Here is a 23,077-nt window from a genome sequence, read left to right as displayed (position 1 = left end):
TTTTTTAAATCCTTTTAATTAACCAATTTCAACAGCAGTTTGAATAAACAGAAACAAAAATCTGCGTCCCTTGAAAGCACAGAAAATGAATTTAACTCAAGTCACATGTCTATTTAAATGAGGTACAATCAGGATTTCAGCAAATTTGGTGCCAAACCGTTCTTCATGTTGTGTAGAAATACAGAGTGAGACAAAGCCAGATAAGATTGTTCATTTCACTGTTCTGGTGGGAGAAATCCTTTTTTACTCCCATGGTGAAAATGCAGCAACAGAATAGTAAGTTAAGCATCAGTGCTCAGCACTCATCTGAACATGTGACTGTCCTCTGGTACTCCCAAAGGGTAAAATTATGATCCCTGTACGACTGCACTAGGTAGTTCAGCAATTTTGTGTATTTCAGTCCATTCTAGAATCCATTCCGTGTATGAATTGTTCTGCACTGCACTCAGTGCAAACTAATTCCTTTCTAATAATCTGCTTTTAAACTCATTAGGTGGTGTTTAAACTCATTAAATAGTTCCTGAAAAAAAATGCATGTCCAGGACCACTTCTCAATTTTAACATCATCTTGATAGAAAGAATGAAGAAATATTTAGCTGGAGAGAGGATTTGTGCAGTATCCTGGTTATACCTAATAGCAGTTTTAGTATTTAGTCACTCACATAATCTGGGAATGGAGCTTGAACAAGGAGGGATTCAGAAGAACAGAATGTAACACGATTCACATAATTTAAGCAGCAATATCAATAGTATTTCCTGCTATATAAAATAGTGCCTATCTGTTTTCTTTCACAGTACTCTAAAATTATTCAGGCCAGTATATCTGATGATGGCATGTAATTATCAACTTTATCTAACTTGCAGGAGGCCACAGGCACAGAGTTGACGTCCCTCCTCCTGGCAGTTCAGACTGTCATTATGTCAATACTACCTGCCCTTGCCTTTTCTCTCTTTGAGGATATATTATTTTATTTATTCAAGCAGCTGTGTTTAGCTTAGTTAAGACACTGAGAATTTGTCTAAGTAAATTGGCCATAGCAGACCAGCATATTCCCGTGCCTCTTCTAAGGGCACGATTTCTGGTCTTTCTTCCTGTTTGCTGTTAACGGCGGAACGATGGGACTGATAACTTTTGAATTCCAGAGGGCTGGAGCAGGTATAGCTGCAACCAGAATGCTGATCCTTGCAATCCTTATGTTTGTTGGTTTTGATAAGTTTGAAGCAGTGTCACCTTCTTTCGGCCAGCACCTACAAAAGGAGTAGTCGATATTCTCATCCTGCTGAAGTTGGCAGCAGTGCTTGTAGTTCTTGAGGTTATTACAGAGTAGATGCTCCTTGAAATGTAATGCCTGTTTTTGTGCAAATGTAATTTCCATAGATGTAGTAAAAAATTCTGTAAGTATTATAGAAAAGATTTCCATGTTTTCTTCCAAGAATGAAAGATTTGATCGGCTTCTTTAGACCTAATGTTTGCATAACTGTGATACCTAAAGAGAAAGATTAAACCACTTCTTATATAAAGTCACTTTAGGAAGGAAATGTATATGTTCATTTACTCTAAAAATAATTGTGTTCTGTAGGTGAGTATAGTTTCTGATCTCGTGTGACAATTCTGTCTGAATATGGGGAATGTTTAACTAATCTCAGCAAATAGGAGTGCATTTCAGATAAGCTGTTCTACTTAAGACTCACTGAAGTAAGCATTCACCAGAGAAATGAATGCTCAGTGCTGGATGTGAGCTCCTAGTTGAGTCATCCTCATTAGTTAGCCCAGTGACTCATACCAGCCACGTGATTAACGTATTGCATCCAAGCACATCCCTCTGACCAGAAGGGTTCTTTTATTCAGCACTGCACCATTTTACAAAACATGTATTTCAGGGAGGCGTGCTCCCTGAAAGCACGCCTGTTAAGAGGAAGATGCCTTGTTTAAGCCGTGGAGCTTTGCTGTTGGATATGGCATGATACAGCGTAAAGTAGCTCAAAGTCATTTTTTACCTTCTTTCTGCGGAATTTGTGCTTAATGTCAGTTTTGCAGCTTCATTCCCCTTGTAGGAAGAAAACATAATGATAAAATACCAATAAAGAGCCTTTGTAGTACTATGATACCAAGAATGCTGTGTCTGCTTACCAGAAAATTTAATGATCTCCTGCTGTTTTGGTAATTGCATAAGTAATACATCAGACTAACTCACCAAAGCAGTCTTAGGCGCGCTTTTCATTCTATTTACCTATCTACCAATCACAATGTTATACTGTAGATACCATTGTGCTAGCTGAACATCTTAATCCTTTGAACTTGATAAAAATCCTTTTGGATTGTTTTTCCATGCAGTTATAATGAAGTTCATATGAATGCAATCATGGATCGCTCTCACGTGAGTGACTGTGTTCCTGTCTGTTCCCCTTCGGGACCTACGATTGCACAGCAAAGTTCTTGCAGTGCATTTGAGGCACTAAATGCATTTATACATTCGCAGACTTTCAGAAGATGCAGCTTTCTTTCAGCACGTCATCAATATGTACTTTGAAAGCTACAGAGTTTCTGCGGCTGGGCTCTGTTATCTCTGCAGCTAGCACGTTTTTTAAATAATTAAATGCATGAATAATGGTTAGTTTGGTATAAGCACGTTGGCAGCAGTGCCCACGAGTGACAGACTGCTTTGCTCCTTGGCACAGCGGAAAGGACGCTTCACATACAAATGCTCTGATCTGTAAATGCCACTATTTAAATCTTTTCTACACTCAGCAAGAAAACCGAAAGTAAATAGTGTGAAGGTGAGGGAGCTTTTCCTTTGTCAGGAAAAGAGGTGTTCCAGGCTATTCCATCAGTTTCTCTTTTTTTCTGAGAAATCACACGGAGAATTACTGAACAGATCATTGATTTCAAACCGAACAGAAGGGATAAAAGACCAAAAAATCTGAGGAGAGCTTTACTCCCTCTGCCCTCAAAACCTGGAGTTCTCCGTTGCTGGTCTGGGATTTGCTGGCACCAGGAGAGCTGCACCATCAGGTGTGTGCAGGCTGTTCACCCGGCTCAGACACCAGCACTAACCTCGACTTCTTGCTCTCCATGTATTAGGCAACTTCTGTGATATTTCAGTACTATCAGTATCGCCGTTTCTTTTACGTGCATGTAAGAGTGATGAGTGTTTATGTTCTTTTAAGCTTTGTTCTGCAAACGTGATGTAGTTTTCCCAATTAAAAAAATGTCAGTAGAATCATGAATTCATAATGTTGGACTTGTAAAAAGCACCAAGTAGTCCAGGCCTTTCACTGCAACGTCAAGCTTGGGCTTCTTATTTACACTGCTTATTTATATTATCATTATGCTTAGTGTTTTATAAAACCAAGAAGAATACAGTTGCTATTTTTTTCTCTTAATTTACTGTCTTAAAAGACAAGTAATGCAATTAAGGTTTCTGCACTGATTAAAATCTATGTAGCAAATTCTCTTCTTATAACAGTTATGATAAGTTGCTGACAGCTAATACGAGATAGAGGATATCTCAGGCAGCTGTACAGCTTTTATAAGACAGGAAAGCTTGCTCAAAGTACAGGCTATATAGCATCAGTTTTCTGTCTTATCTGTATCTGTTACTTTGCTCAGTAAATATACTGACTAAATATGCTGAATCTAAAATAACGTTTCAAGAAAATCACTGGAGTGAAATGAGAGGGAGTGTGATGTATCTGCATTAAGGCTTTGAAGTTAGAATGAGACTAGAAGTCTTTTACTATGACTTATTTTTTCCTTATTTGAGATGGCTTTCTTCAATTCAGATGTAAATCATCTCAAAGTTTATTCAACTAAACCAGATCTAATTGCATATATTTATGTGAAGTACCCCTACTTTTGTTTGTTGCACTGGTTGGACACATTATCTCTATAACCCATGGATATTTCAATATGTGGGAAGAATTCACTGTATTTGTTTATGTGTCATTCTGAAAATATAGTTTTTCTAAACAGACCTGGTGCTTTACCAGGTGTGCCTTTAAGTAATTTCTATTGCATTTATACTTCAGGAGGATTAGGAAACAGAGTAAAAGAACTCTTTGTCCATTAGATTCATTAAATGTATTCATGCGTGTGTAAATGGCATAGAGGCTGTGCTGCTCAGGAATCAGATCCTTGTCCTAGGGTGGAGAGAAAGGTGAAGGGTGTGATATTTACTGCTTGGGTAAGTGTCATAATAATTGTGTATTTGATTCTTTATTTTTAAATGACCTTCCTGGGCACAAAGCCATTTTTATGTCTTTATCTTTTCCCTGCAGAGTTGGGTAGGGTAAGGAACCACACCTTTGAAATTGTTAAAGTACAGCTGTGCAGGATGTGAGCGTGAGATAGAATGGATAGGACAGCAAAGGGGAAGACAGAAATCATACCAAAGTGATCGGAGAAGGAACAAAGTGTTGTTTATGCTAGTAATATTTTTCACCATTGAGTCTTTTTTTAAAAGCAAACAGCACAAACAAGGTGTTTGTTGAAAATAAAGCCTAAGTAGTTACTGCGTTCTTCAAGAGAAACACAGAAATTAGCACAGCTATCCTTTGGTGGTTTTGCGTAGTTGTATATCAAACTTCAAAGTGCTGCAGAAGTACTTCAAGCCAGCTATTTTGTGCTTAGTTGAAATAATTACCACAGAATTAATTTGAAAAATGCCTGTTGCAATAACGCATTTCCTGTGCACCAATCCAGCACAAGTTATATAGTGAAGCTCTTGGAATTAAAAGCTTGGATTAAACCTTAGCTCTAGTGCACAAAAGCATAAGGCCCTATAAAACTGTATCCACAGATGGAAGGAAAATGCTGTTTTACCAACTGAAATGTACTTTGAAACGTTCTATAGCTTGATTGCAAGGTACAGCACTGACAGAAATAAGGTCCTGTTACCACCTCTGGGCACCTTGCTAGGAAACCTTCCCCTGAAGAGTGTCACAGTCTGTGCAGAAAGTCGTTTGCCTAAAAATGAAAACTCCTAACATACTGTTTGCTTTGGCTTTGAGTCAGTGCTAAATGCATATACGTGTTATTCTACAGAATCCTTGTGCTTGAATATTTAGCCATTTTGCTGCCACTTAATGTACTCTCAGCATCTCAGCATTGTGCCTTTCCTTTGCCGCCCCCCTCACTATGCAAATTTGGAACCCCATTTCTGGGGCTTTTATTTTACTTTTCATTATAATATAACGCTAAGAATTCAACTTAATAAAACCATAAAATGAGTGTTTTAAGTACATGTGCCTCACTCACTGCTCTCACCATGGGAGTTGTGTGCAGACTCTAAAAATGCATATAGGTGATTGTTAGTAAGACAAACATTGTGGGACTTTAAAATACAGAGAAACATTGAGCTTTTGGTATTTGATTAGCAAGTGCAGAGTGCTTAACTAAATTTATTTTGTAACCATGATCAAGAAGCCATGTAGTTGGGCATTATGGGTACCTATGTTATGAGTGAGTTCAATGGGAGCAAATGAGATTAAATATATAAATACATGCTTAAATTATTTCCTGCGTAATTGTTAATAATATGCAATAAATCTTTAAGTAATACAAGTGTGGAGCTTGTAGACAGTATAACTTAGGTAATGTGCAGAGCTCTTTAGAGCAGAACACGGTGCAGTGACATGAGAGCAAAGTCTCAGCACTGAAATGGGCTCCAAAATGTGTCCTGATGCTGATGAAGCAAAGTACACAAATTTAAATACGACAATATTTTAATTCTTTGTGTTGTGAAATAACCCACATAGGTGTACTTAATATAATTTATTAATGTGCTGCGCTGGACACATCTTTGTGGGTTACAGCTCTTTAATCTTTATTATGCATAATTCTTTGGTTTCTAAGTCTATTCAAAAATACTTTCAAAGCATCTTGGGTCTTATATTTCATATGTTTACAAGAGAAACCATTTATTTTGGTAGGAGGTGGATTCACTAATAAGGCTGCTATTCTTTGTAGTGAACATTATGTTTACAAACCACAAATAACAAAGTAGAAGCTGCAGAAGGGTTATGGTGTGATAATTAAGTACAATGGCGACCTATATGAACAGAAAATGCCAAGGAGCTAAAACAAAGCAACAACAGCTTTGTTTGTTGACAGATGCATGAGCCATATTGTTAGTTAATTGGGTAATGGTGTAAACATTTGCAAACTCTGCTGTCCCTCAGTGAATTAAGCAGCACACTGAAATTATGGTGAAAATCTGCACAGTCCTTTTGCTGCAGGTACTCCACAGTGCTTTTAACCAACCTTCTGAGCTTAAGGTCTTTGAGGAAAGAGCATCACGCGCTGTTAAAATTTGAAGTACTTGAAGTTTGCAAACCTGAGGGTTTAGATTAGGATAGGGACCTTGAATTAGGATACAAATAGTAATTTTAAAAATAGAAATAAAAATACTAATAATGAATAATTATTTTCCATAAGCTTACAGTCTGGAATATTGTTTTCATTGCCTGCGTTTGCTTTTCAGTGTTTTTTCATCAGATGTAGGGAAGATTTGTTTTTGTTCTCTCCTGCTTTTTCCTGCAGGAAGAGGTTGCAGGGTTTTAAAGCAGAGAGATCTAATTAGATAATGGCTTTAACTGAAAAGGAGAATTGCTTTTTTTTTCCAGGTGCACGATACATTATGTGCAGTGAATTGCAGAGACTCCTGTTTGCATCCCTTTCTGTGTTGGAGCGCAGTGGACTGTAGTAGAATACTAAAGCATCAAAAAATGCAACAAGATACTTAATTAGCATACTTCTGTAATCACAAACTTAAATGCACTACTTTGGCTGTTTTTTACATAACAGATTTGCTTTCTAAGATATTAACCTTTCAATAATTTAAGTGGCACCTCTGCAGGAATGCATAATTGGACTGTAGATAATAGGAATCTGAAATTGACTCTGGTGTTTTTGCAAATTATTTTTCTCTTCAGCCACTTAGCAATAGCTCCCCACACTACTAGAAGTGTAAGAAAATATGTCCTTGCTTTGGAAAACTAATTAATGAGATGCATCTGATGTATATATCAGATATGTATATATGCATCTGTCTCATATATGTATGATTTAAATTCTGTTGCAGTCAGAAAGGTGAAACTGTCGATTTTAATGGACGTAGGAAGTGATAGGCTCTTTAAAGGTAATTCATTATTTAAGAGAGTGCAGTTATCCAGTGAAACAAGTGAGGTACAAATATATTTTAAATTTGTCTGTTTTGGGAGGGGAAGAGAAAAGGCACAGTACTGTTTCTGTTACTTGGTAACAGGAGTGGTAAATTATGCATTTAAGAAAAATATTACATTTATAATTTCTTATATTAACTCGTAATATGTTGTTTGATCGAGGCTGATTTTTTCTTCCAAATAGTTTTAGAAAGCAGTGGCATGAAATGGTATAAACAAACTTAACTCCAGGAAAAACTCCTGTGAGTGTGGATTTGCCTTTATACCCACAGCATAACACTATGATCTCTCACTGGAATTCTGCTGTGTTCCTTCCTGCATCGTCTGCATACCTTTATAAATGCGACGAGAAGTCAAGACTCCAGTAAACAATCCTATAACATGAATGTATGCATGTAACTGTGTAAATGTAAATGATATGTAGACATATTCCACTCACACGTATGCATGCATGATATATATACACTGCAGTAGTTGGGCAGAGATGCAGTTCTGCCAGATGGTGATGCAGCATCTCGCTCCCAGTGGAAGGAGGAAGGTCCTGCTCTCTCCCTTCTGCTTACTGCAGAGCGCTTTTACTGCCTGCCTTGCACTGGACTTGGTGTTCAGTGGATTTCATGTCAGTTCTACTCATTTCTCCACCATATTCTGGGAATTAGTGCTGACACCTTCCACTGTGACTGGCAGATTTCTTATAGTAAAAAATCTCAACTGTGAAGATAAGGAATTCAAAATAGTTTACTTACGTGTATCTTTTCATTCTCGTCTTTACAGGTGACCCAGCTGGATCCAAATAAATCATTACTGGAGGTAAAACTGTACCCTCAAGAAACCCTTTTCTTAGAGGCAAAAGAATAATCAGACAAGATTGTAGGACTAATCATCTTTCGACAAGCCAGAGGCACAGCATCAAGAGGAACGCTTCATCGACGCCATCTTGTACTATCATCCAACTCAACTCAATGTCACAACTTTGCCTCTTGCAGGAATTTGAAATAACATAGCTACGTAAAGTTCCACGTACATGAGTGTATGTTCCAACCTCGTTTAAATGAGCAGAGGATGAAATTCTGCTGTGAACACTGAACCTTATGACTATGTTGCTCACTTATCATCCAGCTTTTGTTATAATTAATGCACTGTTAAAATGTGAGTGATTGTTAAGTAGAATTTTTACTCCTCAAATGCCCCTTTTTCACCAAGAAATCTTGGACATTTCTGCCTGTACTTTTGACACTAGAATGCTGTATATTTGATATCTCGCTGAGCCAGTGCTCTCATATATATGCATTTTATCTCTGTGTTTGAATTTCTACTTTGTCACCTAATTTAAAAGGCAGAAAAAAAAAAAATAACAGGACATTCTCAGCCATGGAAATTTAACAGTATTATGGTAGAAGGCATATAATTTTTGTTAGTACTTTCTGACTTCTTTGATAAGATGTAAGGTTTTGTTTGAAGAATATAGTTTGACATATATGCGAGGTATTTATTTGCTGGTTCTGCTTTGGGTCTCAGTTCTGATTCATTTAGGAAGTATTTTCCATTACATTGCAGTGTGTGAAACTGCTTATTGCATGATGTGAATATTTAAATAACATTAGAAATGGCCAGGACCAGAAAGCTGGTATCTTGCCAACACTTCAGCTGTTATTGAATATCAGCTGTTAAAAACCTTTCAAATACCAGATACAAAAGTTCTTTATTTCCCGTTGAGAAAGGAATGGCAGTTCCCATTTTGGCGGTTTTCCTTCATTCTGGGCTTGTTTGTATCCCATTACTCTGTTGTTCTAAAGCACCTTGTTTGTTCCATCAAACAATGAGTTATCTCAAGAGACGGTGTAGTAAGAAATCTGCCTTACTGTTGCACACTTTGGACATTTTAGCAGTAGATTGCTGATCCCATCTCAAATTGAAGAAATCCGAGATCCGTTGTCTGAAATGTATGCACCAGCTACCTGCTGTCTGATGAGGAGAAATCTGGTACTTTAAATTCCTCAACCATGGAACAAACATACTCGGTCTAAAATCAGAAAGTACACTTAATGCCAAATGTGCATCAAAACAGCTTGGTTTGGGGGGGTTTTGTTTGTTTTTGTTTTGTTTTTAAATCTGGACTTCCAGGATAGTGCAACATAGCACTGCAGAATTGTCATCTACTAACCAAACTTGTTTGGTAGTGCCTGGCACATTGTTTTCCACGTGTTTCTATGTAATACACAGTGCTTATCGTAGCAGGAGTTCTGTTTTGGAAATTTCATACTAAGCAAAGACCAACTGCATACATCTTCTAGTCTTTAGTCTTTTCTTTGGAAGGATGGTGATATAAAGTTATATGTATGCCTATTATTAGGGTGTTAGTGAAGCTCATATATTGTTACCTTTACCAAAAATATAAATTTTGGAGCAGGGGAAAGCCTTATTCTACCTTTTGTAATTCTGTAATTAGTGAGTGCTACATCAGACACTTTTAGAAGTGAATTGTCTGTGACAAACAAAAGGTTTGGAAGTGTAAGTGAATCTTAACCATTTGCAGTTCACAAATAAAAGAATTCATAGCCAATAGAAAGGTAAATGTATGTGTAATGGAAACCTGAATGCAGATGCTTCGTTCTCAACTTCTGTTTTCTTGGTAAAAGATCCACCGTTTATTAAATATGACATTAGCATAGGTTGCAAATTGGGGTGGCGCTGTTTCTACAAACAATCACAGTAACACATACAGGAGGATTTTAAAGTGATGCATATCTTTTTTTCTTTTGTCTTCTTTCTGAGCTGCTGTTGGGGAAAGGAGTTGTTGAAATATTGCAGAAGCAACCTTTCAGCTAACTTGTTTCTGTTAACCTGTTCTGTTTAACTTCTGTTTGATCTCAGCGGGCTGTTTTCTCTCGTTCAACTTTATTTCTGTATTTTGACTTTATATTCTTTACTTTGATACTAGTTTTGTAAATTTATCAAATGTGACTTGAATATTTGTTGAATGTGTTGAAGTCAGTGCTCCCAGGTTCTGTTAGGCCTTTTTTGTTCCAAGACAAATTTTAGGGCTTTTTTTCCCCTATTTTGTTCACATTGAAAAATACACTGTCGTTATCAAAACATTGTGGTGAGAATTAACTGGAAGTGTTGAAAGTGGTGGTGTTACTGCCCTCTGGTACATAGACCAGGAGCAGTATAGAAGGTGCATTCTGCCAAAACAACTGTATCACTCAATTTAAATAAAGCATTTATGATTTTTGTCCTTAAATACTGATTTCAAAAAGCGGGCATCTAGTCATCTCTCTAAATGACATCCTCAGTGCGAGCCATTTTCTGTGTAGAAATGTTAATAGTCTCTGCCATCATTTTCTGCTCTCTTAAACCATGGAATTCACTTCATGTGCTCTGCTGACATGGTTAATGCTCTCATCGTTCTACAGACTAATTTTCTAATTCAGCATTAACCTAAAACTGTAACGCTTTTATTGCAGAAGGTATCCCTGATTCTACATTTTTTATCTCCAGGTTCCTCACATTAGTGGATCATCATCAATGTGATTAATGCGTTAGTTTTAAGTCTAAAGGAATGACTGTTAATGAATGGAATCCTGTACGATGTGTTGGCTTTTGACATTGGCCTTCAGCGCATGATGGTGAAGCTGGGGCTGTCTTTGGCTTTTGAAGAAACTTCCTGCTGTAGACATTGCTGTTCTAAATTCCATTAGAGAACGTGCAGAGCACAGGTGCTTGTCATGTATTCTCTGCATGAGCACTCTTCAATTTAGTGAGAGTGCCGAGGGAGTTTCTAATGGAGCTATGCTGGGGGTCTGTTTATTCTTTTTAATGTAGCAGAAAAGGACTTTGGCTTTCGTAAACTGTATGTACTCGGTAACGTTAGAAATTTAAAATAAATTTTCAATTACAGTACTATTTCTACTAAAAACCATATGATTTCACTCTTCCGTGTGTGGAGAAAAACGAAATCATTGTGACCCGGATTCACAGAAGGACTGAAGCATTTCCTTATTGAGCCTTGTGGTCAGACTCCTTAAATGATTCAGAGTAAGACTGAGGTTCCCTAGATGAGGTCCACAACAAAAAATGAATCAAACCAAAAACCCTTCAGAATACATGTGAAGAATCGCTGCCGGGCAGAACCAGAAAATGGTTACATGGGCTGACAGAAATGTGGAAGGTAGAGATGTCCGATGGACACTGCTATGCAGTGGAGCTGGGGGTTCCTGCTCTGTGCCAGCCCAGGGTGCCTCATGCCACTCTGTCTCAGAGGCCTTCTGTCAAGACAAGCATCGAGTCCTTTGTTCCAACGTCTGGCAGCACAAGGCACATCTTTATTTCAGAAGTGGTGGTTTTTCCATCAGTCTCCCCTGAAGTTTTTAACTGAATAGTACTTGACATTGAAGTTTTCACAGATTGTGGCCAACATGGGCCTGGGGAGAAACAAGCCTGAATCTTCAGTGTTTCAGAAGACTGCTGTAAGACCGCTATAGCACAGGCTACTTCTAATGTGCGAACTCACTCCCTGCTGTCAGAGCTGTTTGACTGCCAAACAATGTAATTATTTAAGCTTGTTTAGAGGGAGCGTGCAAACAGGAGTCCGATGTTTCAGGAGAGTGGCTGAGGTGCTTGCCTGGGATGGGCTCTGGGTTCCTTTACCAGAGACTGTTCATTGCAGTCCACTGCTTGGTGTGTGCATAGCAGTACCAACAGAAAGCAGAAGACGAAGCAGAGAGTGAAGATGAGAGGAGCACAGAATGTTGCTGCTCCTGCTCCTGTTTGCAACTCCTGCTCCTGTTTGCACTACTCATTTATGTTGGGTTACACAGATGTGGGCATGAGCAAAAACTCATGGATACCCTTGCAGAATTGGGGTTTGGTTCAACACCGTTCATAATTTTGAAGACCTCTGTTATACCTTTGTAGTTCTCTCACCTTTAAATTTGAGGAGCTCTGGGTTAATGTGTCTGCTTCATGTATAGGGTCAGGCTGGGTGGGGCTCTGAGCAACCTCATCAAGCAGTAGATGTGCCTGTTCATTGCAGGGAGTTGGACTAGGTGACCTTTAAAGGTCCCTTCCAACTCAAATGATTCTATGATTCTCTATTTGTATGTTCTTGCCTTCCCTGTATCATTTCTAATATGTCCTACACTGAGTGAATAAATTTCATGCCATCTTCCAGGACAGACAGGACTTGTATCAGGAGCTTACGTGCTGTCCTAGTGACACTGGTGACATCCTTTTATTCCCAGTTCCTTCTCCAATAATTCCTTTTTCTATTTGCCCCTGATTACTACTACACTTTCTCACATAAATATCCACAAAGAACCTACAATGTCTGTCTTGGATGTTAACATCTGTTTTAGGAGTGACACCCGTCTGTAGAGTCAAGGCTATTCAGACTTCCCCAAATACACGAGCTTTACACAGGCATGTTACACGATTGCTGCATATCAAAATACTTCTAGAATGCCTTGCCATTACCTTAAATTTAGCATTCACTCTTGAATTTCAAGCAAATAAAGCAAATGATATAAAGATTTTGCTAGCCGAAGTTTGTACCTTAGTCAGGGGTTTTCTCTGTGGATTCTTTATGTGTAATAAGGGCTGAAGTTGTGCTGCAGCCTTCATACAATTCAGTTAAAATGTCACTCAACTGCTAGTTACAGAAGTAGGCTTCATTAGTTTTTGTACTGAAAAGAAAACTACTGGTCAGCAAAATCAGTATTCTGTTCTTATTAGCAATGAATTTTGTGTCCCGTTTTCCCAACTCTGTGCTGTGACAGCGTTCCACAGTTCAGTGCTATTCATTTTTGGTCCAGTCATCTTGAGTGAGCCTGTATCATTCATTAATGCCTTCACCACACTGCCTATCGCGTTTCCCAGATGCTGCACGAGCACCTTAAATAACACAGGTCCCTACAAAGATCCCTGGGGACACCGCTGGTAACCCTTCTTGCTATTAAACCCTGCTTTCTGCTTCCAGCTACTACTCTCTTATTTCTCTCAAGAAAAGATGTTTCCACTGCAGTAAATGTTACTGCAGACAACTAGCTCATCTTTCCTGCAATTGCCCTACTTTCATTAAGTGCTCCTTTTACACCCTGAAAATATGTGAGTCCAATTATCTTTCTGGCAGGCTTCCTATTTCTGATATTTTTAATTATCTTTTACACCTTTGGTGGTAGTTCCTCAAGGTCTGTAGGTTGTTTAGTTTTGCTTTGGTGTGTTCCAGAAGTTAATGGTCATGTTTCTTCCTTCTCCTCACATGAGTCTGTCTTGCAGTTGCATCCTTCCCTGTGCTGGCTTATGTGGCTCAATCACTGCGGCTTGGGGGGTGGGGAAGAGAAAGGGTGAGATTCTGGAGTCTTTTACAAATTAATTATATATGTATTCTGAAGATCTAGGACAGTATCTTCAAATACACTTATTCTTTTAACTGTGACGATTCGATTTCCCTTTAGTATCTTCCTCTTCATGTAGTTTTCTTTGATTGAAAAATTAATTCTGGTGGTTTTCTTCTTTTAAGTAAAGTACTGAATTTGAATATATTTTCATTTACCACAGAAAGTGTTTGGTGTCATTTTTATTGCTTCTGTACTTTATTTAAGCTATTCTTGCAGTCTTCATTAGTGTCACTTGGTAGCATTCATAACTACATCCTATTCCTGATCTTGCCTTCCCAAAATTTACTGAGATTGAAAACTTGTTTGAAACTTCAAGTTCTGCTGAAGCCATTTTAAGTGTTTCACTATTATTCTAATGTGCACATAGAAACATTTCCCATTTAGTCAGATCCATTTGCCCTTTTTATGTGCCCTGATTGATTCAAACTTTGTTTGTGTAAGGAAAAGGAAGCATTTCCTAGAAGTGGTGGCAACAGAGAGAAGAGATTTTTGGACCACTGTCATAAACTGACATCTACGGAGGAACTGAAATTATTTTGGGATCTGTTTCCAAATACCCAGGGATCTTTTCAGCTTGACTTCAGGTGTTACTTCACCTTTCTTGTTTTGTTTTGTTTTTACTGTAAGTACAATCAGATAGATGCAGAGAGCTCTTACTTACTGAAAAATGCTCCTACATCTTTGTGATTTAGGCAAAGGAGAATAGCAAGGCATTGTGTGGCTGCTGCTGTATCGTGCAATGCAGCAGGAAAATGAAATGAACTGATACTTAGAGGATCACAATTCCTTGTAAAATTTGTGCAGTTCATTTTAACTTTCAGTTTACTGTTGTTCACTGATCACATGCAAGAATGTTTTATGCACGTGAATTGAAAGCATCAAAGTATTCTCAACTGGAAAGTCTTAGTAGATGCAAAGCTTTCCCTTCTTGGTATGAGCAATTTCAAGGCAAACGTGCTGTTTACTCCTCAGACAAAATACTGTGGCAGATACCGAATTCCTTCATTGTTACCAGTATTTTAGATGTTTTCAAAGGTGGTTTTTTTTTTTCCTTCAGATAAAGTTTATTATCACATTTGACTCCTTTTCACGAGGTAATCACAGTACAGGAGATATATTTCATATCAACCAAAAAGGACCATATTGAGAAGAGGATACACTCTAACCTCTTTAACCTCTTCTCTTGAGAACTCCCAATTTTGCTTAAGAAACACCTTCCTGTTTTTATTAGTGTTTATTCAGCTCCCATCGCTGTTTGCTTCTGGAATCAAACTGATTTCCTTCTGTACAATTACCATAACTAAATCCAATATTGCTACTTTTTGTTTCTTTTTTTTTTTTTTTTTTTTTAGTTGAAACAAAAATGCTACTAATAACAGCAATAATTGTTGAGCAAAGAAGTGAAGTTACCACTATTTAATTCCAGTCTAGTGGCCATTTGGTGCCTGATTCATTGAGGTCAAATTTATCAAATACTACAAAGATGTAGTAAAATAATTTCCCATCAGCAGAGCTCTCTCCTTAGGAGACCAATTAAACTAACTTTGCTGCATCTACGCACTCCTGGGTTTGTGAAAGGGGCTGGGCACAGCAGGATGAGAATCAAGCTCACAAATGAAGAGCAGTCAACAGAGTGATATGGAAGGAAATTGTACTGTCAAAATGCTACTGAAGAGTAAAGCATTGTTACAGAAATATTGTTGCTTGATCTTTCCCTTTAGAATTCCAGTTTCTGTTGGGTTTCCTCTTTGAAGAGATGGTTAAAAACATGATACAAATGAAGGTTATTTTTTTAAATTGCTGGCTCCTGAGAATTCTATAGCAAGGAGGAAGCGGAACTGAAAGAACTCTAAGAGTAATTTGAGCTTTTCTTTAAAAATCTTCCTGTTACCATAATCACAGCTATTTTTAATTGCAGCCAATGCACTTGTTTCAAATAGGCGAGGGAAAATAACAACAAAAAAAGATTGTCAGCTTATGTATATCACCAAGGAAAAGACCTAACAAAGGTGGTAGGATTCATATTAGTTTAACAGATTAAGACCGAAGACTTCATGCACTCTGTACAACGTGGTGGTGTTTGTATACATCATTGCTTAACCACTGCAGGAAAAATGTTCTCAACTGAAGGGGAAATAAACGATTTTTGGAGAATATATTGTTATCAACAACGAAGAAAGAGGTCCTGTTCTTATACAATGGTACTATCCAAACCTGTAATTACACGGGAGAAAATTACATTTCAACGAGGAGCTGCTGGAACTTCTCAACGCGAGCCTTAGGTTCGTAGCGCGTGATCTCGGGGACTGAAGGCTCTGCTGCAGCGCTGCACACCACGAAGGGGAGCAAAGCCCGCACGCAGCCCGCCTCTCGCTGGAGGCTTTCTTTGCACTTTGCGCTGTCTGCGTTCACGGAAGACCTCGCAGGGTAAACTGTGCCTTTCTTCACCCGGAAGGGGAAAAAAAAAAAAAAAAAAAAGGAAAACAGAACAAAACTTTTTCAGGTTTGCCTGCTTTGTTTTGGTTTGATTTTACTTTCTGTGGTGACGATGTCGTTCAGCGTCTTCTGATTCAGCCCTTTCGAGTAATTCGGGTACTAGCAGGCACCCGCTAGGGCTTCTACACGAAGCTGTCACCGCTCCCCGTTTTTCCCGCCGCTGTCCGCTGGCAGCACGTGGTGGAGCTGAGGAGCGGGGTGCTGCGGGACCCTGCGATGCCACCTCCGTGCCCCCACCTCCCGCAGCCTCGGGCAGCCCTTTCCCTCCGTGTTTTCTGCGCCGACCGGACGCTTCCCGGCGCCTCTCGCGCTTTGCTCCCGGGATCGGCCTTCCCGCCTACTGCCGGCGCGAGGGGCGCCGAGGGTTCCGCCCTCAGAGCCCTCACAGAGCGCTGGGCGGGAAAACCGCTTCTCGGGCGGGGAGCGGCGACTGGGGAGCCCTCGGTACACGGCGGGATGAGGGAAAGAAAGCCGCAGGCGAACCGCGGCCTCGCACCTCGGGCTGCCTCGTGGGGAGGCGGGAAGGGAAGCTCTCCCTCGCGAGGCGGCTCGTATTCATCCGAGATTGCGGGGCTGCCGGGGCAACGAGCGGCGGGGTGGGGAGGGAGGATCCTCGGGCAAATCCGAGAGGAGCCGTCAGCACCGCGAATCAAAACGGAAGGCTGAGCGCGCCTTTCGGGCAGCGGAGCGGTTGGGCCGGGCAGCAGCCGGCGGGGCCCTTTGCTACGCCCTGCCTCGCTCCTTCGTTCCCCGCGACGCTTTGCGGCTCGACACGCTCGGAATCAGAGCGGTTGTGACATTTCGGTGGCGGCTCATTGTGCGGAGCACTTAAAGTTTAAAAAACAAGCCCCATAGAAGCGGAGGGGCTTAAAGCAGCCCCCTTTGTGGGGCGAGACACAGAGTTTTGATTCGGGACAATGGTGTTTCTCAAATTTCTTCCAAAAACCTGCACCCCATCTGTGATCTCAATGAAATCGCTTTTCTCTCTGCCTTCAATTCATTTGGCAAAGGCGAAGCAGATGCGTGGGACGGGGTCTGAATTTTAATCATTCCGTTTTACCTGAAACAAAACGGCCGGTCCTTTTTACCATGTGTTTGAAGTTAGGGGACGGGCAGGGGGAATATCAAATATCATTAAAAAGCCCTCGGATCGTTAGCGAGCTGACGAGAGCCTCGCTAATGAAGCTCGCGGAGTGCCCCGTGGCGAAGTGCCGGAGCGGAGCGGAGCGTCCCTAGCTCAGCCCCGCGCCGCCGCTGCCCGCTACCTGCGCGCCGTGCCCGTGGGGCTGCGGCACCCGCGCGCGTCCCGGCGGAGCCCCGCAGAGCCCCGCGGGCTCCGGGCCGTGCTGGGAGCGCGGAGTCCCACGGCACAGCGCGTTTAGCCGGCGATAAGGTGCGAAGGGAGAATCGTCTGTCGCTTTAATCCGTGCCCGAGGGGCTGGGAAATAAAAAGAGAGAGAAGGGGAGGGTGGGGGGAGTGGGGAAGGAATGGACTCAAAGAGGCGAAAATCCACGCAACCGCTGGGGGAATGCCGGGGCGCAGCTCTGCTCCCGTTCTCCCCGCCGGCTGGCAACGAGTCGGAAACAAACGCCCTGCCAGGGCCGGCAGGGAGACAGAAGGGTCCCACCCCGCACGGCACCCCACTGCCGCTCCTTCCTTTCCCCCGGGAAGCCGCAGCCCCGAGGGACCCAACCTCGGGTTGTGGGTTTTTGCTCTGGCGCGCGGGGTGGAGGTGCTGAGGGGGTGAGAACAACTTCGCTGCGTGCGCCGTTCTCCCGTCCGTAAGTGTGCGTGTGGATGGGCACAAGCGCCGAGAGAAAAGAAATTTTAGAGTAACAACTAAAGGCTTTCTTGTGCAGTTATTTTAAGGGCTTTGTTCAGTGCCTGAAGGGGGATGCGCCCATTTGTTCGGGAGGGGATTCATCACATGCCCCTTTCATGTGAACCAGAGGTTAACAACCTAATGAGCACTTGGTGAAGAGATGAAGCGTGTAAAGAGCCCGATTTTCCCAAATCCCGGCCTGCCGTCTCGGGGCTCCGCCGCTCCAACCTCCGCCGCCGGGTCGGCCCCGCAGCCCCGGCCTCGGCGCTCGGGCGGGCGGCGGCAGCCAGCGGCCCCCGCGCAGTGCCCCGCCGGGAGCCGGGGTCTGCCCCGCCGCTACATATGTTGGGTCAGGTCTGCCCATTGTCAGCGCGTGAAAAGGTGTAAAAACTCCATCGGCTGTAGCTTTTTTAAAGGGAGGGCTTACCCTGGATTTGTTGCATAATGGATTGTGTGTTTTTTTTTTTTTTTTTTTTTTTTTTTAAGTAGAGGGTTGAATTAAAACTGTTCCCTAGTCACTTTTAATTAGACCACTCTATTTAATTAGCAAAGTTGAAACTTGCAATTAAAATTAGCTCAGTTTAGCACATATTAAAGGAAATGGGGGACACGGCTCCGGCTCGTGCTAAAGCCAAGTGGAGGCGAAATGGCGCAGTTCGCGTGGAAGCGGCGGTGTTCGGACTGCCGAGCGCGGGCCGCTCCCGGTTCCGTAACACCGGCCCTGGGCAGCAGCACCCCGACCCCAATTGCGCCGTCGGGAGACGGAAGCGGCTCCCTCCGGGCTGCAAGGGCAGGGAGGGGTGTTGGTAAAGCCCGAAAGCTCCGTGCTGGGGTCAGCAGCCCGAGCGGGGAGACGTGGAGCCCCGATTTACAGCTTATTCCCTTCCACGAGTCTCCCTCCCTCGTCTCTTTTTCCTCCCCCACTGGGAGCGGGGAAATGGAGTTAATAATGTTTCGGATAGAGGAGAAGTCCGGGCCGACGGGACCCCCTCCGAAGCGCCCCGCCCGGGACCGGGACTCGGCGGGGCCGGGAGGAATGCGCGTCCTTCCTGCTGGGGGAGGGTAATTTCCATCCGTGTAATATTGGTTTGGGGATAATTACTTTTAATGTCAAAAAGATTTAGTTTAATATCATCTCTATTAGGCTGCTGGGCGGATAATTAAAAGTGAAGATGATAGCAGCAGGGAAACAGATGGCATTTGCTTACTTTGATTCAGTAGGTAAATAATGAAAAAGTCAATGGCAAACCCCCTAGAACAATTGAAACCTTCGAGAGCACCAACATTAGCGGGTACTTACAAACCGTCTTCCGCTAAGAACGAGATGAAAATACATGAATCGAGAACTATATTTCTCTGGGCTGCTTCCGGCCGTGCGTGTCTGTCTTCCCGGCCCGGCAGCCAATGGCCGCGCTCTTTTTAATTAAGATTTTACGGCTGTAATTGGGGGAAGATGCGACCGCACCGCTGCGTGCGGCCCTCTCCAAGTTTTACACGGAGCTGCGGTGCACGGGGAGGGTTTGTGGGGAAACCGAGCGGGAGCGAGGAGAGGAATAAACAGCGGGAAAACAGAAAACATGTACTAAATTACCGACTGAGGAAAGAAACAAACAAACAAAAAAAAAAAAAAAAAAAAAAAAAAAAAAAAAAAAAAAAAGGAAAGAAAAGAAAGAAAAGAATGAAAAAGCTCATGTTGAGTTGTGTCGAGCTGTCAGGCTGTGCAGCGCTGTTATGGAGGCTGCCAGACGCGGCACAGCGGATCACGAAGGGCACACGCGGCTCCGCAGCCGCTGCCGGGACCGCTCGTCCTCCGGCCGTCCCGCGAATGGGCCGCTGCCGAACCGCGCTGTGGGCTTCAGGGCCGCGGTTCGAGACAGACCCCAGGGGTGCGCGGACGTCGCCCCGTGCCTCGTCAGGGGATGCGGGGTAGCGGCCCCTTCCGCACGCGCACGCGGCGCTGCGGGCCGGGACGCGGCTGAGGGAATCCCGACCGCCTCAAAGCGCGGCTTTGTGTCCGGGCTGACCCGCAGCCAACGCGGGTTTTGTGCGAATAAAACCAAAGGTGCGCTCCGCTCGTCCTGCTTCACAGGTCTGGGGATTGTGAGAGCTCCCGAGGCGTTGGAAGGAATGGTTACTGTTAAAATACCGCTAAAAAGTGACAGTCAGGGTCCGGGCTCGTGTTTTTTCGGGACACTTTGTACGAAAGCGGCGAGAATAATTGAAACCCGTTTGGAAACGTCGCTTTGGGCGGCCGGGGCTGGAAGGAAGCGGCAGCGGGATTCGGGAGTCGTCTGGGGCCGCGCTGGGACGGGAAGCAGGCAGGGCCGGTAAGGGGCAGCCCTGCCGCCGGGAGCCTTCCTGGGGCTGCGGAGAGAGCAGGGCGTGGGAACCCGTTAAAATGTCATGGTGGAGCCGGGCAGCTCTGACAGACGTCTGCGGCGTTGCTGAGTCCCAGGACTGCGGTCTATATTCCTGCGATGAATATACATATTTTTTCTAAACAACAGTTGAGTATTTCGGTGTTTCATTCGTACTAAGAGCAATATTTGAAAGCAAACAAACAAACACAAACCAACCCGCGCCCGGGGAAACGTTGGGGATGGGAGTGTCTGCAGGGCTGCCCTGGGACGGAGGCGAGGAGGACGCAGCGGTGTCCGAGCGCAGAGCGCTGCGTTCCGCCGTGCCGATCTCACACCGGCACCGCCGCGTGCATCAGCCCCCGAGCGGTGCGCTGCCGGGATGGAGGAGCCGCGCAGTGCTCGCGAAGCTGAAAGCCCATCGCCGTTTGCAATCTGACCTTAGAGTGAGGCTCCAGCAGCAATCGCGGCTGAGCAGCTTCGTGACTTTCTTTTATTTCTTATTTTTTCCCCCGTGGCTATTTCCAAAATAGATCACTTATAACCGCCGTGAACGGCACGAAAACCTCAGCTCTTTCGCTCATAGCGAAGCTGAAAGAAAAGAGAAGTGGGAAGAGAACGGACCGCGTCCGGTGCCACCGACTGCTGCGGCAGAGCGGGGGGGAACGGGATCTGCGGGAAAATAAGAGCAAAACTACAGCAAAGTGCCGGGAGAAAGAGGGGACTTTTTCCTGCTCTCTCCGCACCGAGCCGACGCAAGTCAATATTTTAAATGTTCCTCATCTGCCTGATGGAGTTCTACGAAATCCCACTGAAATCGGTTGAGCGGAGAAATTTTCCCAAGAGGGTAAAATAGTGTTTGCAAATAAAATTACATGGGGTATTTTCACGGCTGTGTTAAATAAAGGTGTTATAACACCCACATCACGGGTGCGGGCGGCAGCTGCACACACGGAAAGTCAGTGGGAAAGTGCTCATTTCGTAAAGAGAAATAAAAAAAACAGCAAGAGACGATGAAAGTGTAATAAAAATATCAAAAGTTGGAGGGATGCGCTGCTTTGCAGAGGTACTTCTCGTAAGCACGGGCTGTGACAGAAGGGAAGGGGCAGCGGAGCGGCACCGAGCGCTGCTATCCAAGCAGCGGCCCTCCGCAGCTCTCCGCGGAAAGTGCGCGGCTGCGGGCCGGAGGCAGCGGGGTAAGGTGCGGGGGAAAACAAGGGAAAGGGATGCGAAGAGAAGCAGGGCACGGTAAGGCAAGCTAAGCAAAGCAGAGCAAAGCAGAGCAAGTAAGGCAAGGCGAGGCCAGGCGCTTCGCTCGTGCCCGCTCCGTGTGGGCAGCGCGGCCCCGGGCGGCTCAGAGCAGCTCCCAGCCAGATCCCATTCTAGGGAGGGAGCTGCGGAGCTGGGAACGAGGGGCAAAAAAATGCCGCGGAGCCCGAAGGTGTCCCGTGGGAAGCGGTGGTGCGAGCCCTCAGGCAGCGGGAGCCGACGTTACCAGCCGAACCTCCCGTGCTGTTACCCCCCCCCCCCCCCGAGCGGCGAGGGTGACGTCAAAGTGGAGTGGTTCATGGTGATTTATGGTGGTTAATGGTGGTTAGGGGTTGTTAATGGTGGTTAATGGTAAAGGCGCACCGCTCCCAGCCCGAGCTCGGCACCGGGCCCCGCGGAACGGCATGGGGACGGCGGGGCAGTGAGGGATGCGGCACTGCGGGTCTGCGGGCGCTGCGGCATCCAGCTGCGGGGCGGGGGGTCGGGATGAAGGGGAGAGAGAAACAGAACGAAAGAACGAAAGGGAGAGAGAGAAGGGAGAAATAGAGAAAGAGCAAAAGGGAGAAAAGAGAGAGAAAGTGAGACAGAAAGAAGGGCGTCGGTAGATACCCTATCGACGGAGAGAGCTGTCGTTAGATTCTATTACAGAACAGGATCTCCAGGTGGAAGGGAGACCTCGGCCTGACTTGTCACTTATTTCCCCCCCACCCTTATGACAAGCGACACTCGGAAAAAAATGTAAGAAGCCCAAGCAGTAGGCGAGGCGATTACATTTTCAACCGGATTAAAGGGGAAAAAAAATCGAACTCAGGTAGCAGCGATCGAGCACACTTTACACTCACGCACGCACGCACGCACTCACTCACACCCACGCCCGCTCCGCGCTCCCCCCGGACCCTCCCGACTCTCCGCGGGCGAGGCGCGCTCTGGCAGCTGCCGGGCGGACGCGGCGGGCCCGTCGGGCGGCCAATCAGAGCGGCGCCTCCCGCCCCTGGCCAATAGCAGGCGCCACATTGTTGTCAAATGTTGCCTAATGGCAACGCGGGGCGCAACAATAGCGCGAGTGGCGGCGCGGCGGCGAACGCGGTCTCCCGCTCTCCCGCTAGATCCGGCCGTCAGGGCCGCACGCGCCGAGCGGTGCGAACGCGTCCTGAGCGGGGCCGAACAGAGCGGAGCCGGCCCGGCCCGGCCCGACCCGACCCGGGAAGGGGGTCCCGGCTCCGCCTTCCTCTGCCTGAGACGGGCCGGGGCTGCGGTCCGAGCCTGGCATGGTGCGGCGGCTCGTGGGGCGTTTTTGTTGTTTTTTCTTTTTTACCATTTTTTAAATTCCTGCTGGATTTTAGTCGGCGAGATCGCGTCGTTGGAGGTGCCGCCGTGCCGTGAGGGTGTCCGCAGCTAAAGCGGGGAGCGGGGAGCCGGGCGGGACCGCGGCGGGATGCGCTCGGGGCCGCCCCGCTGGGTGAGCGGGGGGCAGCGCTGAGCGGCCGGTGTCGGCGCGCCGAGGCCGTATCGGGCGGGCGCGCGGCGGGAGCCGCGGCCGGCGGGTGCCGGG

At 44.6% G+C, this 23,077-nt stretch overlaps 1 protein-coding gene across 4 annotated transcripts in view; it reads left to right on the top strand.

The window, feature by feature from the left end:
- The window catches only part of FAF1 (Fas associated factor 1), a 144,790-nt gene extending 134,364 nt beyond the window's left edge, over positions 1-10,426 (top strand). For all 4 annotated transcript variants that reach the window (XM_042873359.1, XM_042873358.1, XM_042873361.1 and 1 more), the window contains one exon: positions 7,957-10,426. In XM_042873359.1, the coding sequence (XP_042729293.1) occupies positions 7,957-8,040 (84 nt within the window). In that variant the 3' untranslated portion in view covers positions 8,041-10,426. The remainder of the gene's footprint in view (positions 1-7,956) is intronic.
- The last annotated feature ends 12,651 nt before the right edge of the window (positions 10,427-23,077 follow it).

Source organism: Lagopus leucura, unplaced genomic scaffold (assembly GCF_019238085.1).
Source record: "Lagopus leucura isolate 7727_CA_CO unplaced genomic scaffold, USGS_WTPT01 Super-Scaffold_100009, whole genome shotgun sequence".
NCBI lineage: Eukaryota > Metazoa > Chordata > Aves > Galliformes > Phasianidae > Lagopus > Lagopus leucura.
The sequence above is the reverse complement of the archived record's forward strand: the minus strand, read 5'-3'. Positions and strand labels throughout refer to the sequence as shown.